At 37.7% G+C, this 18,425-nt stretch overlaps 1 protein-coding gene across 1 annotated transcript; it reads right to left on the bottom strand.

The window, feature by feature from the left end:
- Positions 1-11,563: 11,563 nt before the first annotated feature.
- On the bottom strand, positions 11,564-18,098 carry dtx3la (deltex E3 ubiquitin ligase 3L a). Its single transcript, XM_007250372.4, has 5 exons — positions 17,581-18,098; positions 16,336-16,485; positions 16,075-16,247; positions 15,363-15,574; positions 11,564-13,938 (listed from the first exon to the last, which is right to left on the bottom strand). The coding sequence occupies exons 2-5, from the start codon at positions 16,415-16,417 to the stop codon at positions 13,869-13,871; spliced, it is 537 nt and encodes a 178-aa protein (XP_007250434.3). The 5' UTR covers positions 16,418-16,485; positions 17,581-18,098; the 3' UTR covers positions 11,564-13,868.
- Between the last annotated feature and the right edge of the window lie 327 nt (positions 18,099-18,425).

Here is an 18,425-nt window from a genome sequence, read left to right as displayed (position 1 = left end):
GTAAAAAGTTAAATAATCTTATTTAACTTAAAATAAACTTATATCAAATTGTAAGTAGAGTTTCCTGTTGTGTTTTTTGGGAGATTTCTTTTCATAAAAGAATGCAAAAATGTATGTAAAAAGAATCAATGTTAGATTGGCAAAATGATTATATTATAGGATTATATGTATACTAATGGTGTCAACAGCTTTTAAAAGTTAATTGTATTAATCAAAACAATATTTTGTTTTTTTGCTTGCACAAGTCAAACAGCAAAACAATTCCTCCATATTTCAGCTTTAACAACTTTTATTAACAGCTAAGAAGAAGATTAGAAGAGGTAGAAGTGCCTCACACAAGCAGCAGTGTGTAATAAGAATGAAAGGGAGGGACTGAAAGATTGAGAGTTGAGCTAGTTAGTATGAGTTAGCTTTTATTTGTATGTATGTGTCATTAAGTATCACTAAATGTATGCCTTTCTTCCACTGCAGCTAAATTAAATGTATACTTATTTTTTTCTTTATTGATCGAGATTCTAAAAAAAGAGGTGTCAAACACCCATCTGTAAGCAAAGATGAACCTAGTAACCATTTATTCTAAGAAAGAAATATATATTTCTTGTAGTAAATCTTTACAGGGACAAGACAAGGTGTATGTATGCATTTGCACATATGTGTCAGCAATGGATGCAACTTTACATTCATGATAAAGGGTGCCCAAAAACAATGTAGTTTTAGGTAAAGTATGCAGACTATGACACTGGAACCTGACCTTGCCACACCTTTTGCCATTGAGAGTACTATCAGTCAGTGGCTAATTGCTGTAATTTGGGACAGTGTGAAATATGAAGCTAACCCCTCACAGGTGTTCAGCCTGCTCCATAAATCTTACCTGCACAGCAGACAACATCTGAGACAGGAATCATTCAACATGCATCTGACAAGCATCAGTTTCATCCAGATGATTAAGTGTCTAAACAAGGCCCAGATGCAGGGTTAAAGGCTAAAACAGCACAAAGCTTGTCCATCTGTTGTCACCTGTAAGTGTGTCTGTAAACTAACATAGCCTTTGATCCTTTGATTGGGAGACACTTCTCTCAACGTAAGTGGGTTTAGGAGATCTCTTTTATTGGAATGAGCGCAGGTTGAGATAATACAGACTGGATTACTTGAATGAAGCCTATAGATCATTGAGTGAGCTCCTAGCCATGCCCCCCAAATGACCCCGTAACCCACCTGAAGAGCTCTCTCTCTCTCGCTCTCTTGTTCTCTCGCTCTCTCTTACTCTTTCCTTCTCTCGCTCCTTCCTTCAATCTGAGATGAGTTATGAAGTTCTTTGCACTGCAAATATTATATCCTCTGAACTCCCTTTAAGCCCTATAGACAAAAGGCAGCTTAGACTGGGCATCACAGCTTTAAATGCAGGTCATAAAGAAAAAGACAGGCTGAAGGGAGAGGAAGGGGGGGGGGAGGAGGAGGAGAGAGAGCCATATCAAATAAAAAATAAAAATGAATACAGTGCCAGTACCAATTGTTGGGCCCCACTCAGACCTGGAAGAAGTGGAGCTGCTTAGATTTATGGGACCCCTGTTAAGTCAGGAATGGAGATGGGAGCGGGAGAGAGGGAGAAAGATGAGTGCTTGACATTTATTGGAGCTTGGGGAGATGGTCTAGCTGTCAGCGATTGGGTGGTGCCACAGCCTGGTTTGAAGGTTATGTGAAGTCCCAGTCATTAAGAAGACAGACCCACTGTCAGGAAGCATATCCTCCTTGGGTTTCCCCTCCTCTACGAAAGGAAAAAGGCTATATCTATCAGGCTTCTGTGGCGAGAAAGCCGTTTATTAAGAAATAAAGGAGAGAAGTTCTCCATCTTGCCCTCAGCTATTCAGTGTTCAGGTCTCGCCAGCTAAATCTTGTGACACGCAGCAAAGACATCCAGTCCTACGAAACACGTTCGTGTAATGCAATGACAACGTTTCGCCGCTTCCGTGATTGTATCAATGCCCAGCATCCATCTGCCACATTGTTTACTCAGTAATGGACATAATTGCGAGATTAAATACTGTCATCAAAGATTCACGCCCGACGCTGCTTACACCATTACACCGTTACACAGCTACAGCATAGCCCGAGGATGTAGCTGAAACATGAGCCAAATTCACGAGAAAAAAAAAGATTAAGCTAAAAGACGCCTAATGCTGACGGAATCACCGAGTACTCAAACCTCACCTTTCTCTATTTCTTTTCCCGCCAGCTTCATGTGAATTTACAGCACATCAGGAACATTAGCACATTAATTATTCAATCTCAATAAGCCAATATCCCAGCAGACGTGACCTTTTGATGGTGGACCGTCGTCGCAGCTTGTGTGTGTGTACCCTTTTCATAATGTTCCTCGTCGCTTGCTCCCACACACCCACTCGCTGTGTTTATAAAAAGACAATCTGTAAATGATAAAATACCACCTGGACGTGCCCATCAGATTAAATATCAAGACTTCACTGGAAAAAAAAAAAAAAAAACTACAGGTCAGTGGCCAGACAGTTTACCTTGTTTGAAAGAGAATTAGAGAACTTTATAAAGGAGACCAGAGACAAGAGTGATTTCCAAACCAGTATATGTGCTGAAAAAGTTCAAGTCTTGACACTACGCACTGGCAGATATAGCCATTCAGAATCGGCTCTGAGAGTATAGCATTTTTCTATTGATTTTAAAGAGGAGAGTAAGTGCGTAGAGAGAGAGAGAGAGAAAGAAAGAAAGAAAGAGAAGAGAAGAGAGAGAGAAAAAGGTAGTGAGACTGGTAAAGAGAGAAAGATTGTGTACGAGAGAGAGAGAGAGAGTCATGTGACATGAAGGGCACATGATGGAAAAATAACACAGAATAGCTCTCAGTGCATCCAGTTGGAGAGTGATTTAGAAATCCGTGACCTTCAGTAAAAAGTCTGAAGGAACACAATGCTGTAGTGAGCTGAAGGAGATTCCATCATGTTTAAATTAAATGCATGGAAACTTTAAAACAAACTCGGCGTCAGACCCACCGACAGGGCCAAAAGATAAAAAAATATATTACACAGTTCTAGTTATTCAATACATTATCACAATCACACAGTTCTGCACACTGTGGTGATGCATGCAAATATGCAAATCAGCAGATAATTGCTTAAAAAGCATCCAGAAAGTGTCCAGAGAGCGGACGTGGTGGAAAGTGTGCTGACCTTTTCCATATGTGTGTGGAACAGAAGTACAAAAGATTAAGAGAAGGATCGGCTACAGAAGGTACTGCATACTGCTTCTAAAGTTGGCTGCATCCACATAACTCGGCAGAATAGAAAAGAAGGCATCTAAACTGCTACAGATACAGTTCAGACTCCTAACTCATTATAATAATGCTGTATATTACTGTATTTTTATGCTATATGTGGATTTGTGTGATTAATGGGCATTGCCGCCATTAAAGCTGAATGGGGGCGTGTCCCTTTCACATTTTATAACTAGTTCACTTAATCAATAGGAGAATACACATATCACTGAAAGTCCACTCCGGGTTTTCCAGGTTGTGAATCGTCAGTGCATAGAGGTGCCAAAATTGGAGGAGGTACGTCAGCCCGGTTGACACCTCACTGATTCTGTGTTATGAATGCCTTATGATGCCATGTTATGCCTGTTCCCTTTTTCCTTAATGAAATCATGAATGATCTTAATTTTAAACATGCATCACTACGTCACTATGGCATGATGTGTTCTAAAACTAAATCCAAAACTAAATTAAAAAATAAAAAATTATAAAATTGTTGATGTTGATTTTGGTACAATAATTTCATTATTTCAGGCATAGCAGTGGGTTTATAAACAGGCTAATGAATATTATGTGGACTTGTTGATTTGTTAAATCAACGTCTATGTCTCTAAAATAATAATTAAATTAAGTCACTTTTATATGTAAAATTAGATGTTTAACAACCTGTTAAAAATACACCAGAACGTAGAAAATGGCATCTGGTTCAATAAATGTTTCTGGAGAAGGTGACCGCTTGCAATGTGTACTAGCGACAAGAATTTCTTATAGAGCAAGTATAGAGGAACTCTATAGGATTTTTTGGACCAGATTTTGACATTTATGGCCTGATTTTTAACGCTGCTTAAAAAAGAAAAGCATTTCTGCTTCACGCCTTTTAATTTATTGAATGTACAATTTTTTATGTGTAGTTTTTATTAAAGTATCTTTCTCATATGTATACGCATAAGTGTATGCATACACAGTAAATTCACTTAAAGTGTAAAAATTAACACTAACAGTGTTGATTAATTACTGGAGAACTTACTGTGTAACTAGAATGGCTAATTATATTTGCTTCGTTTTTCATTTAAATGCAGAATAAAAAGCTTAAGGAATTAAAAACACAGAAAACAGAAGGTGTTAGAAAAATCTAAATCCATGCAAAACTTGCACCCCACATACAGATCTGGGTGGCAGTGTCCCTATTAGACTGCTCTAGAGAGAGTGAGTGAGAGAGTTAGCGAGGGGGGAGAGAGAGAGAGAGAGAGAGAGAGAGAGAGAGAGAGAGAGAGAGAGAGAAAGAGAACAATGGAGCATCGATTTCGGGGAGGCCGGCCCAGTGCTCCTCTATTCCAACGCAGTGTTACTGTGGCGATTTGTCACCTTAAAGGTCATTAATCACAAAGTGCTGGGAGTTTGGGCAGTTAAGTTGGGCTCAGCTACCCAAAGGAACACACGACGTACAGGAGCGTAGTAAGCCGCCCACAAGTGTGTGTTTGTTGGACCCCTAGAACAAGCTGAAATCCAGCTTTATGGCTGGGGTCCCCAATCCAGAGGGCATTCAGAGCTACTAGTCCATTGTTTCAGGAAGAAGTTCTATAGTCTAAAGCCATTGTGCCACAGAGCTTAATTCATACCAGTTCATAACACTATAACAACATCATAACGTTGGACCTCACACATTTACCATGGGAACACACAGCGCACAGAATTGACATTACAATGAATTTTGCCAGTTGAACAGAAATTCTAGGCGGTGTGTTAACATCCTCTTTGTGTCTACAGTACCAGGTGTTGTCCAATACCTCTATCATTCTTTATAAGAGTTGAAAAACAAGGCTAGCATAGTTTACAGGTCCCACTGGCCTGCTCTGAAAGATAGAGCACTTCAGCCTGGCTTTATTGGCCCAATATTGAATGTCACAGAAAGAATATGGATGGTGGGCCTGCTAACGAATCACCTTTACTAGCTCACCTTCTTGATACAGCAACAAGTCGTTAATGTGTCGCACTGAAGCGAAAAGATCTGAGACCAAGTTAAGTATCTCTAACAGTGCAGAGTAATAATAAACTAAAGTAATAATATACAACAAAAGACTGTTTGTAAAATATTTATTCTATACTATAGATGCTCTATCCATGGTATGGTCTTGTATGTAGTTATATAGCAGTTGGACACCAGCTTGTAATCTTATTTGAGGAACTTGATAGCAAAGACAGCTTTATCAGAATGGAATATAACCAAATTGTTATATTTTTTACAGAGCATCTCTGCCCAAACTTGCTTTCTATTAACCCTTTAACCAAATCAATTGTTTTTAATCATCTGAATGATTATTACAGGCATGCTTAATTTTAACGATCCGCTACACAATATACCTTTTGTTATAACTATGTACTAAAATGTTCAGGATGTGGCATCAGATATTAAGGACATATAATAAGTTTAAGCACTGCCATCTTTTAACAGCAAAGGACAGGATTATCAAGGCAGCAAGTCGAATATTTGAGATGGGTAAAGTGATTTAGACTAGTGTTGGCTAACACACTCATGCTATAGCATGCTACTGTGAACTCTGCAATCAGTCACAAAAAAAAAAAACAGCACACTATGAAAACCTGCAACTAGAGCTGGGCAATATGGCCCAAAAATTTTTTTTCGATTTAAATCGATTTTTTTTCTCTACTAAAATCTCCTAAAAGTTGCTAGAAGTTGCTAAATGACGTCATCACCTAATTTGCATAATACATGTTTTTGAAGCTGTAAAGGATTCAAATTGTGAGAGAGAAAAAAGTGAGTAAAAAACACTCTAAATATGTTAGAAATTATACAAATAAACTTCAACAAATGAACAACTTCTGTTGCTTTTTAAATAGGCAGTCACTTCTCAAAAGGGGGGCGGGGCTGCGCACGGGAGAGAAGGGCTGGGCTGCGTGCGGGAGAGAGGGGCGGGGCTAAGCTCAGGGGAGCGTCGGTGGTGAAAATTAAAACTCAGAGAAAATCGATTTTCATCCAAATCAATTGTTAAACACATCGTCCTTAACTGTAAATTCGAATTAATCGATACATTCGATTTATCGCCCAGCTCTACCTGCTACTAACAACGAGAGGCAGAACTTCGAACAATAGACACTTGGAAACACAAAGGAACATTGAGGACGAAGACACAAAGCAGGAGGTCAAAACAAAAGGTAAACAAAAAATGCACCTATCAGAAAGAGGGAAATGGAATACATAAAACAGACACATTGGAACAGCAGGGCAAAGCCAGACAGCTCTTTACTACTTAGGCAGCAACAGTGTGACAGAAATATACGACAAATTCTGATAGTTTAACTCTTTAACGCTTGTGTAGATTTAGTGTTCTCAATTTGGCAACCAATCTGGCAAACATCGCAGACAACTCTCTACAGTGTTTTAAAATTGACTATGGTAGCCATTGTACACGCTTGCTGTTGTTTCTTCCTTTAAAATGTCATCTCTCAATCTATTCTTGTCACCACAAACAGGAAGGGTTCCCATATTTGAGTGTTTATCCTCACAGGATTCCCCCTCATCAGCGTCTTACAGATTTTTCCTCGCCAAAGTTGCTCACATATTTTTGCTTATATATTTTTGTCTGTGATTTTAGCTCTAACATGATGGCTCCCTATTCAGGCCTTTAGTATGGTGTTATCCAGACACATTTGCTGTGACAGGTAGAAGTTTAGATTCTACATGACAACAGGCTGTCTAAAGTCATCTATTATATTAAACAGCTCCTAAGTATGGCCTACACACTGATTCCACATGGTGATTTCCATCAGCTTTTCAGAGACTTCTGTTATATGTAAGCATTATTGTCCTCAAAGACAGATACTGTTTGACGTGACAGGAGATCATTCTATTGGTGATCATCATAATGATCAAATTATTGGACCATTCAGACTCAAGAGCCGAACAACAAGAAGGTAATTAGACACTGTGGAAACAGCCATATTGATATACTGCATGCCGACCAGTTCTTAAAATAACATGAAGCGTGAAGTATTGAGTAAAATAATTGATCTCTTTGATTGTATCTGAACATAAGAGAAAGTCAAATATTTGATCCTTTTGATTATCTTATTTTGTTTGATTTTTATCAAACAAAAGCCTGCAAAGTCATTTTATACATGTATAACATATACACCTATACACATGTATAACATATACACCAGTATAACATCTGAAAAATTTGACCGTTTCTCTCTCAGGCCGCCATTCAGGTGCTTGGTTATCTCAAGACTTGACTCCTGCAACTCTCTACTGGCTAGTCTTCCACTGCGAGCCACCAAAACCCTGCAACTAGATTAGAATGCGGCAGCAAGACTTGTCTTCAATCTTCTGAAGTTTAGTCATGCCAACAAAGCCAAAAAAACGGACCAGCTCCTTCCTCCTTAATGGCAATGGTCAAAGCCAGATCTGTACCAAGAGCTCTTAGAGCTTCCAGTACAGCTCGGCTCAAAACACCCTCACTCAAAACCCGCAGAAAACAAACATCCAGACTCCTCTTCGTGCTAGAGGACCAAGGTGGTGGAACGAACTTCCACTGGGTGTCAGAACAGCAGAATCTTTGGCGGTCTTCAAACGCAGACTGAATACTTTTAAATTAATCTTAAAAAATAAAAAATTCTCCTAGGGTTTTAAACATTATCAACATTTTTGTATCTCTTGATTCTAGTCTCTACAAACTAGCTATGGATATTCAGTGCTTCATTACAACAATGAAGCACTGTTGTAAGACTCTCTAGATAAGGACGTCTGCTAAACACCTTACATGTAATTGTAAATGTGGGGAGAGAGCACCATGTACCCACCCAGAGAGCAAAGACAATTGTACTCTTTCAGACTCCGGCTGGTGATGGGAGCTCTATTGATTTTTGATCTTCTACATTTTTAGTTTTTTTTTATGGCTGCAGCAGTGAAATATATATTTTTATCCTCAAACATGTTCATAAATTCCATCCATTCCCCCACTGATGTCTTTGTATGCTTCATCTCTTTAGAAGCAGTCTAAAGCTGGGGTATATGGATCACAATGCATTGAATTCTTACAATAGGGCCACATTAGGATTTCTTCTTCTTAAATGTTTGGGATAAACTCTGCTCTGTACAGCCCTTTATGTGGGAAGCCTTAACCTGAAAGGGTCTGAGAATGAGAATAAAAGGTTAAAAAAGATCCACCTATCTGTGAATCCTCTCTGCAGAGGCTCTGCTCCAGTTAAAAGCCACCTGAAGAGAGTGTACAACAGTATCATGAGGTCATATCTGTGCTTCTTTAGACACCCCGTTGTCATTCAGCTTCAAGAGAGATATCGGCACTTTGTGAGTGCTTGCGCATGGCAGGCTGAGGCAGGAAGGGAATAACCTTAGGCCACAAAGAGCCTGTGGGTTATCACGGAGTCTGATCTGTGGCTGCTTTGATTTGGCTCTATGAGGGAAGCGCTGTGTGGGCCCAGACGCCCTGAGTGTCTGGCAGGTCTTTGTGGCTGACAAAAAGCGTACAGCCCCAAGAAGAAGCAGTGGGGACCTGCTCCACAGATGAATGGCAATACGTGGAAGGGTTTGTGTTGGTGGCATTATGAAAGTACTATATTGGATCCCTCAGAGAGAACCCACCAAGACACTGAGCTATAAATCACAGAGATTCATGTTCATTCCATCTCTCGCTTTCTTTCTAACAGCTTCTTTAAAGACTTTTGGCATTATGTAAAGCATCCACACTTGATATGTACATCAAAACAACCCGCTTTGCTCGTGAAGAAAATCTACAGACGCCTTTTTAAAACCCACCTGCCCTGAGGACAGGGTGAGCGTCCTCCGTATATTTCTTGTCTCCCACATAACTTCTCATTTTGGCTCTCTGATAACCTAAAGGTAAAGCCCCATCCCCATCAGTACAAAACGGAGCAGTAGCTAAAAAACACTCAATCCATCTCTTGCTGAAGATTTATCGCTTCATAAACCATTTCCTTTGTAAGATTGACTCCCCACACCTTTGTGGCAACTGTTCTCCTTTTTTACGGACACAATTCAGGCTAAAGCAATGTGGATTGTCACTCCTTCTCCCTGTCAGCAAAGTTTATAGGGCCTGTAAAAAGGACACAGCATGACATAAATGGGATCTGCTCCCTCTTCCACAACAAACCTTCTAGCTTTTGATGGCCCACAGAATCTGGTGACACCTCAAGTCAATGTCACCATGGATGTCATTTGTTTACCACCTGTTGGTTTTAAAAAGTTCAGACAGCTTCCATAGATTCTTCAGCAGTGATGTTCAACAGGTGACAGGGGTGTCAAACTAGGCTCTTTTTCCTATTAAACACATTCGATTAAGACCTTAATGTGTTGCATTTCAACAAGAACAGCAAAGATTTTTAATATTTGCATGATATTCAGCATTCTTGATAACATATTTAACAATATATACAATGGCTCTCATCCAATGGTTTGCCACATACACACAACTTGTCATCTTGAAGAAGAATTGAGAAAACGAGTCGATACAACTATATTCATACAGCTTATTATTTTAGTTATTGAGCTTCTTAAAAAGGAATTAATAGATGCAAAACTCTTGCAGAAACAATAAGGTGTAGGTTAACTTTGGGTTTAGGTGTACATTTTTTTTAGGTGTAGTAACTAACAAATAAAAATACAACAAAATACAAATAAAATACAATAAAAGCAAAGATTTAACTGCACTGTTTAATCTGTGATACCATGGCATCATCTTTACACTCATATTTAATCAAATCAAAAATCAAACCACTTGTGAGAGTGAGAAAGTGAGGTGTGCTCAGACAGAAAGAGAGGGAAGGTGAGTCTCTGGGTTCAACTGTGCACTGCGAGCGGAGACCCAGCAGCCGCATCCATCTTCTGCGTCTGCGACTCCGTGCTTTTAATTAACAGCTTTAGAATCTGCTTTGTCTTCTAAAGAGGATAAAGTCTAATTGTGCTCCAAATTAAAGAGCCTAATGAAAACAAGCCTGAAGCCCATTCATCACAGCTAACTAGGGACCCGAGGAGCGCTTAGGCTGCCTATAGGAGAACGGACGCAGTGTAAAAACAGGAAAGAATGAGAACGGGTTGTGCTGGAAATGCAAGCTTTGTTTTGCCTCAATAAAGGAGCTGTAGGCTGATTCATATGAGGCAGTCATTAGTAAAGGATGATTTCAGCTCAAAGCCAATGTTTACATTGACGTAAACTGCTAAGAGTGAGCGTGCGCGAATCGGCTGTCATTATCAAAAGAAGCCAATAAACAAAGTATGGATTCTCTTTAAGCGTGGGTGGTGGTGACACTTTCAGATAGGAGAGTAGTCTAGGCTAGTGTTTCTCCTCTGGGTCTTCAGGGTCTTCAGTTGAAGAGGGCATTTAAGGCAGAGCTGAGGTGAGGAAGGTGGTATGAGGAGGATGAGGAGGAAGAGGTGATGTAGCAAAGCTAGATTTGATAGCTGTCACGATGGCGGTGGAGCCTGACAGTTGGGACAGATGACTCCTGGTGGAGCGTCCAGGAGAAAGTGGTTTAAGAACGCCCGTGGAGATGACAGAGGCCTCTTTAATGGGGCTCGCCAATCCGATTAGACTTTATTGTCTGTATGAAGCCCAGGCCATAATTCAGTTTGAGGAGAACAGAAGGGCCTCCGTCATCCTGGGAAAGTTCACACTCTGCAATCTGCTGGACCGGTAGCAGACACACAATATATATATTGGAAAGCAGTATCAGTAGCCTGAAGTAAACCCCACTAGTATGTATATACACTGTATACTAGTGATGATTTCTTCATAGTGAATGCTACTGATATTGTTTATTTTTTTTTAGATTTGTGAATAGAAATTCAGGTTCATAAATTAAAAGCTACGGATTGAAAACCCTGAATATTCCCTTTTTTTGTACATCAAATATGTTTTAATTTACCATATACATCTTCTTTATCGCTATGATGTAAAAATATACAAGCAACCTAAACCTATAAATGAAAATTAGCACCACATTAAATAAGCCTGTACAAAAGTGCTAATAGCATTAATTAATCATCATAAAAAATAAATTTAAAAGTTGAATATACATTAATAATAACAGTTAAATAGTTAACTGAAAATCATTGAAATAACAGAAAACCAATTACATGTTTCCTAAGCTCTATCACAGTAAGCATTATTGTAGAATTAGACATACATTAGAAATGCTTTTCCATTTTTAATTAGCATTGTCATATTTTAATTGCATGTTATACAATATAAATATTTTAGATAATTAATAACATATAAAAGAAGCTTTACATACATGCAACCAACATTTAACATGTAAGACCACAACAAAAGTGCATGAAGAATGCTTTGGCAGTATGATCCCATTCAGCAGCAGCTCAAAAAGAAGAATTACAAATTATTTAACAACAAAATAGATGTGCTTAATCTCTTCTTGCTACCTACCGGTTCTGGCTCTGCTACCTGCTATGAAATCTTAAGGCTAACAAATCAAACATATCATAAGGGGCAGGTTTCCTAAAAGCATCTTAGCTCTTTGCTCAAAGACGATTCTTAGATGGTCAAGCAAGCAACCTACTGAACACTCTCTCTCCATGTGACAATATATATATTTTTTTTTTCTTCAAATTTTTCCCATTTTCTCCCAATTTAAAGGCCAATTACCCAACCCACTCATTAGGACTCCCCCTATCACTAGTAACCCCCCAACACACCAGGAGGGTGAAGACTAACACATGCCTCCTCTGATACATGTGAAGTTAGCCACCGCTTCTTTTCGAGCTGCTGCTGATGCAGCATTGCCGAGCAGCCAGGGTGATTGGAGGAGATGAACATCTCCTCGCTTGGAGGAGATGTTCCGGTACATCTGCTCACAGATGCCCTGTGATGTGAACATCACCATAGAAGTGATGTGGGGAGAGAGTGCCATCTACCCACCCAGAGGGAGCAGGGTCAATTGTGCTCTCTCTGAGCGCCGGGAGCTTGATGGGAAAGCTGCACGAGCGGGGGTTCGAACCTGCGACCTCCTGCTCATAGTGGCAGCGTTTTAGACCGCTGAACTACTCAGTGCCCCTATGTGACAATATTTATTATACTAAAATGCTTTTGGAAAACTGGGCCCAGATCTGTAATATATCATATTCCATACAAACACAAACAATAATTTATATGACTCTATGTACAACAAAACATGTACAACATCTCGTGATATAAAAGTGCTACTAAGCAAAAAGAGTAAAACATCCCATCCTTCTATTAAACATACAGTCATGTCCAAAAGTGTTGGCATCCCTGAAATTGAATTTCTCCTAGAAAATTACTGTAATTACACGTTATGTTATATGCAAGTTTATTTCCTTTGTGTGTATAGGAACAACACAAAAAAACACAAATGTATATAATTTCATGCAAATCTCTAAAAATGCACCGGACAATGTTTGGCACTTTTCAAAATTGTGGCTAAATAACTTTGTTTCGAGCATGTAATGCTCGTTTAAACGTACCTGTGGGAAGTAACAGGTGTGAGCAATACGAAAAAAAAGTTGATCCAATCTTTACATTGTGTGTCTGTTTGTTGCACACTAAGCATAGAGAACAGAAAGAGGAGAAGAGGACCGTCTAAAAACCTGAGGAGCAAAATTGTGGACAAATATCAACAATTTCAAGGTTACAAGTCCATCTTCAGGAATCTTGATGTTTCTTTGTCCATGGTACGCAACACTGACGTGGACAGAAGAGAAAAAATAAAATATGGTGGAGGTTTAAAGATGGTTTAGGGTTGTTTTGCTATCTCTGACACTGGGTGCCTTGACTGTGTGCAAGCCATCATGAAATCTGAAAGTTACAGAAGTATTTTGGGTAGGGATGTAGGGCCCAGTGTTAGAAAGCTGGGTTTGTGTCCTTGGTCATGGGCCTTCCAGCAGGACAATGACCCCAGACATACTTCAGAAGGCAACCAGAAACGGATGCAAACAAAGTGCTGGAGAGTCCTGATTAGTCCAGATCTAAATCTTGTGAAGTGATCTTAAAATTGCTGTTGTGAGAAGGCACTCTTTAAATATGAGAGACCTGGAGCAGTGCGAAACAAGAGTGGTCCAAAATTCCAGTTAAGAGGTGATTGACTTTATTTTTTTTTTTTTCAAAGGGTGTGCAAACGAATATTAATTTGAGTGTGCCAATAAGTTTGCCCGGGCCATTTTTGGAGTTTTGCATGAAATTATATCAATTTGTTTTTTAGTGTTCCAAAATACACACAAAGGAAATAATCGTGTACAACAAAGCATTTGTAATTGCAATAATTTTCTGGAAAAATTTCAGTCACTTTCAGCAATGACTGAATTCTTTACAGTACAGTTTAATATCAGTGATCTGTTAGTAAAAGCATCAAACTTGCATTGCCTTCAAAACAAATATTGTCCAAAACATTCTCTTTTAAACAGTTACTGTACAGGGGCAGGTTTTTCTTCACACGCACAAGAAAAACCAGAATGACATTTTAAACCATAAACCTCAAAATTCTGGATCTTCTGTGGCTGAATCTCTCACACAGTCCATACTGATGCTGAAGATGTTCTTAATTACTTGTTCAGCTTCTTGTCTCATTTGATGCCGCGAGATTTCAGAACCTTCAGAACTGTGTCCAGATATTTTGGGTCCGGATAGCCGTTGCTATCAAAGAAAAAAATGTTCAGAGTCAGAATGTCAGCTGTCCTTGGATCTATTCAAGCATATTAATTGTTTAATTGCCTGCCTTAATTCTACACCAATCATGGATGTGATACAGAGGGACAGAAAATCAACAACAAAAAATATTTTCATATTGTATAGCCTTAATAAGCCAAATATTCATGAAAATTCTTAGCAATTTTACAAGGTAGCTGGTCTGTTAGCTGTTTAATGGTGTTTAAACTCTCCTTCTGCAAGCATTCAGAACCAATTTTAATAAAAATTGGCCAATAAGTCTGATATATCCAAATGATCAGTCAAATAACAGAATTATATGGGTCATATAAATGCCTTTATATTTTGTATATGTCAAAAAAATGGCAAAACTACACAAAACTGGCTTAGGGTTTAGTAGTGATGTCACTGGAGACTATTTACTGTAGAATTCTTGTAGCATTTTCTTTTTATCACTTGACCTCTAAATATTACAAGATAAATGTGAGGTATTGTTTTTAGCATCATGATAGATGATGAAATAATACAAAAAAATCTAACAGGTTCTAGGTAGTTACTGGGTAAATGTGAAGTACTGTGCAACAAACATTTATCTATATATTATTATTTATCTATATTTTATTGATATACTAAAGTGGCATTAAAATGAAATGAATAAAATGAAACTGAAATTCCAAACAGTCTTTTAAAGGAAATAGTTTATAATAAAATATATATCAAATAAATAATGGCTGTTTAATTATTCAAATATATACTACATATATACATAATAAGCTTCAAACAAACCCGCACTAAATTTACACTGTTATAATTAAAGTCATTTAGTACCAGTCAAAAGTTTGGACACACATTCTTATTAATATTCACTTTTTATTTGCATTATTTACAACATTGTAGATTAAAATAGACTTAAAAACTTAAAAACTATGAACACATGGGCAATTAGGTAATTAGTAAAAAAATAAAAATAAAAAGTGTTTCGTCTTCACAAACACCTGACATAAAAACCCAACCCAGGTAGTTTGGGACAAGCTGATGCACAGAGTGAAGAAAAAGCAGTTAATAAGAGCTCAGTATCTCTTTTAAGACAGTTGGAGAACCATTCCATGTTCTACCTCATGAAGCTGACTGAGAGAATAATGCCAAGAACGGGCAAAATTGGCATTAAAGCAAAAGGTGCTACTTAAATGAATCTAATAGTAATAATCTTTTGACTGGTACTGTATTATATAGATAGTTATACAGTATTATGGAGTTTGTACTACTGTATTTTACAGGTAATACATAGACCCTAAACTTAAATTAGACTATTTTAGAACTCTTAACATATACCTGTTTTTTACCTTGCACATAGGGGTCTGTAAAAGAAAATATTCCCCCCTCCCGCCTAAAAATGTCCGCCACTCACTCACCTCTCAGGTCCTCCTTTCTGGCTGGTTTTTAGGGGAATATCTGAAAAGGTGACGAACTGTTCTCCACTGTTATTGGTTGCCACAGTGAACAGCAGCTTGTGTTGAAATGCCGCTTGCAGCAGCTTATAAACCTTCCTCCCCTTGCTGTTCTGAGGCAGGTAGGCCGCTGTTCTCAGCCCACGGTACATCTGTCCAGGCCTAGGGTGCATTTCCTACAGAGTAAAAATAAAAAAATAATAATAAGATCATCCCACTGTCTCCACATTTTCAACAACGTACAATAAAGGGACGCATTCTGTGTTTACTGTGTGGACCTTGATAGTGCTTGACTTGATAGTGCTTGTCTCTGTAAATAAAACACCATTCACGGCACATTTCCCAAACAGCCAATACAGCATAAACAACTCACAAAGTGAAACACAGCTGTTTGCAAGTGATATGACATATCTGATTACAGACGTGTGCGCAGTCGTCACTGTAGCATCAGCCGTCAGCCTGCATTGCTGCCCTGGAGCTCTGCGTGAAGAACAGGCTGAGCCAGATTCCACACAGTTGAGAGTGTGAAAGAAAGGAGGAATGTCCCTGAAGCTACTTCTAGCTACAGTAAATATGTAGCAGAGTGGAAGTATGGTATGCATGCAGTGGGTTACGGCCGTTTAAATTTGAAAATCAGATTAAGAGGATTCCTTTTAGAATAGTATTTCATGCTAACCGTCTGTATTCCATTCTCAAACACAAAGTTGATCTGGATGGTGTCATTGTCTTGGTACCCTTCAACACTGCTTCTCAGGGCTGTTATCTTCATCTCTCCACCATCTGGCTGGTTTCCTTCCACCACTCCAGGTATCTTTTTCAGAGTTCTTGTTCCACTGATGCTTTCCTTAACTGAGAAGATAAAAAAGCATTGGTTTCCACCTTACATGTTTAATATTATCACAGACAGAGACACAGAGACAGAATGATAGTAAAGTACCTTGCTCATCCAGTGGCGGAGGTCCATCCCCATTTAAGTACCGGGTGCAGTGCATCTTGTCTTTGCTTTCTGCAGAACCCATAACAAGTTTTTCTGGCTCACACTTAAGACGACTTGCATGTATTCGGAAAGGAGTGATGTACCTTAAAACTAATACAAAATAAAATATTATAAGCAATCAATCATGCAAAAAAAATATATATAAAAAAATAAACATATAAAAGCAGAGTTTGTATAATTTATGAATAGGGTTATTAACAGAATAGTGTGTCTATTATTTTTGAATTTTCATACTACACATTTTCCCAGTTTAAACACTTTGTATTTTCACACAGCATCTAATAAATGCAACTGAACTCTAAGGTGAAAAATCTTAACATTTCAGGATTAGATTTAATGTTGGGTTAAGGTTTGATTTAGGGTTCATTTATAATTAGAGTTAGGGTTAGGTGTAGGGTGTGGTTATATAGAGAATCATTTACATTAAAATAAAAGTTAAGTTGCAATAGACATAGACATTCAGTTGAATTTTAGGTAAATGTGGAGCATCTATGAGGCATCTATACTGGATCATTCTAATGTGTTACCAAGAATTACTATTATTCAATGAGTTATTCAAATTATTCACATTATTCACATTCAAATTATTACCCACATCAAAGACAACAGTATAAAATGTAAAAGTCAGAGTTCACATTCACACACTCTATATTTGTAATAATGTGTTCATTCAGAGTAAATATTGAAAAATGTACACTGTAACACAGACTTTCTATGAAATTTAAACAACTATGCTGTTATATTGATATTGAGCCTGTAACAGATAATATTCTAAACTTAAGTTTGGTGAATTCTAACATTCTAGCATATTAAGCTTTTAACCCCATTCTTTTATATACTTTAAAACTTTTTCCATAAAAAAAAACAATTTTTGTCTATTCAGAGTGATATGCCTTGATTCACAAAGCTACTTAAAGTAAAACAACTTTAAATATAGTAAAGAAAAATAACTGACTCCCAAAAGGGCAAGATCATATATATATATATATATATATATATATATATATATATATATATATATATATATATATATATATATATATATATATATATATATATGATCTTGCCCTATATATATATATATATATATATATATATATATATATATATATATATATATATATATATATATATATATTTATAAGAAATAAAAAATATTGAGATAATATATTATGAATAACTTACCGTACTGTTGTTAACTGTTCACGTCACACAGTCCTCCTCCAGCTTCACTAACTGCTGCTTTCAGAGCTTCAGAGGATTCCTTCTTAACTGAACATGGTTTATAATCTGTAGGTTGTGAAGGCTGGTTGTAGTTCACACTGTTTCAGCCGCTGTGAGATGGCTAAAAATGACTCCACACACACACACACACACGCACAAACACACACCTCAGACCTGAACTGGAGGTGTGACAAGACGTGGGTGTGATTGCTTCCTCATTCTAGTCCACCTGGTGGGTGTGGTGTTACACGGAGAATGACAGATTGAGCCAGTATATACTGCACTCTAAAACAAAAAAGATGCTTGCCAAGAATTATTTAAGTGATACCACACAAGAACCACTTTTGTTTCCATCTGAAAAAATGTTTCCAATAGAATCATGTTTCTCAATACACTCTTACATTTTTTGTCTACAACAAAGATCATTCTTTGTTGTAGAAATGTGAAATTAATGGAGCCATAGTGTTTTTTCTATGGTATTGCATGAAAAACTCTCTAAAGCACCTTATTTTAGGAGTGTTAAGCTAAGTAATAATCCATTAAATTTCTTAATGTGTGAGTATGAACAAACCTTTTTTAAATAATTTATTTATTTTACCTTATTTTCTTTCTAATTTGAAAAGCTAATTACCCAATCCCTGTAATATGAACAAGATATCTGAGACATATCTACATTTTATGGCTTCTACATTCATGAGTTCAACATAATTCAATGTAAATACTAGGGGTGAAACGATTACTCGAGTAAATCGAGTAACTCGATTCACAAAATTGATCGATTAATTTTCTGTGCCTCGAGTAATCGT

This window comes from Astyanax mexicanus, chromosome 6, assembly GCF_023375975.1.
Source record: "Astyanax mexicanus isolate ESR-SI-001 chromosome 6, AstMex3_surface, whole genome shotgun sequence".
NCBI lineage: Eukaryota > Metazoa > Chordata > Actinopteri > Characiformes > Acestrorhamphidae > Astyanax > Astyanax mexicanus.
The sequence above is the reverse complement of the archived record's forward strand: the minus strand, read 5'-3'. Positions and strand labels throughout refer to the sequence as shown.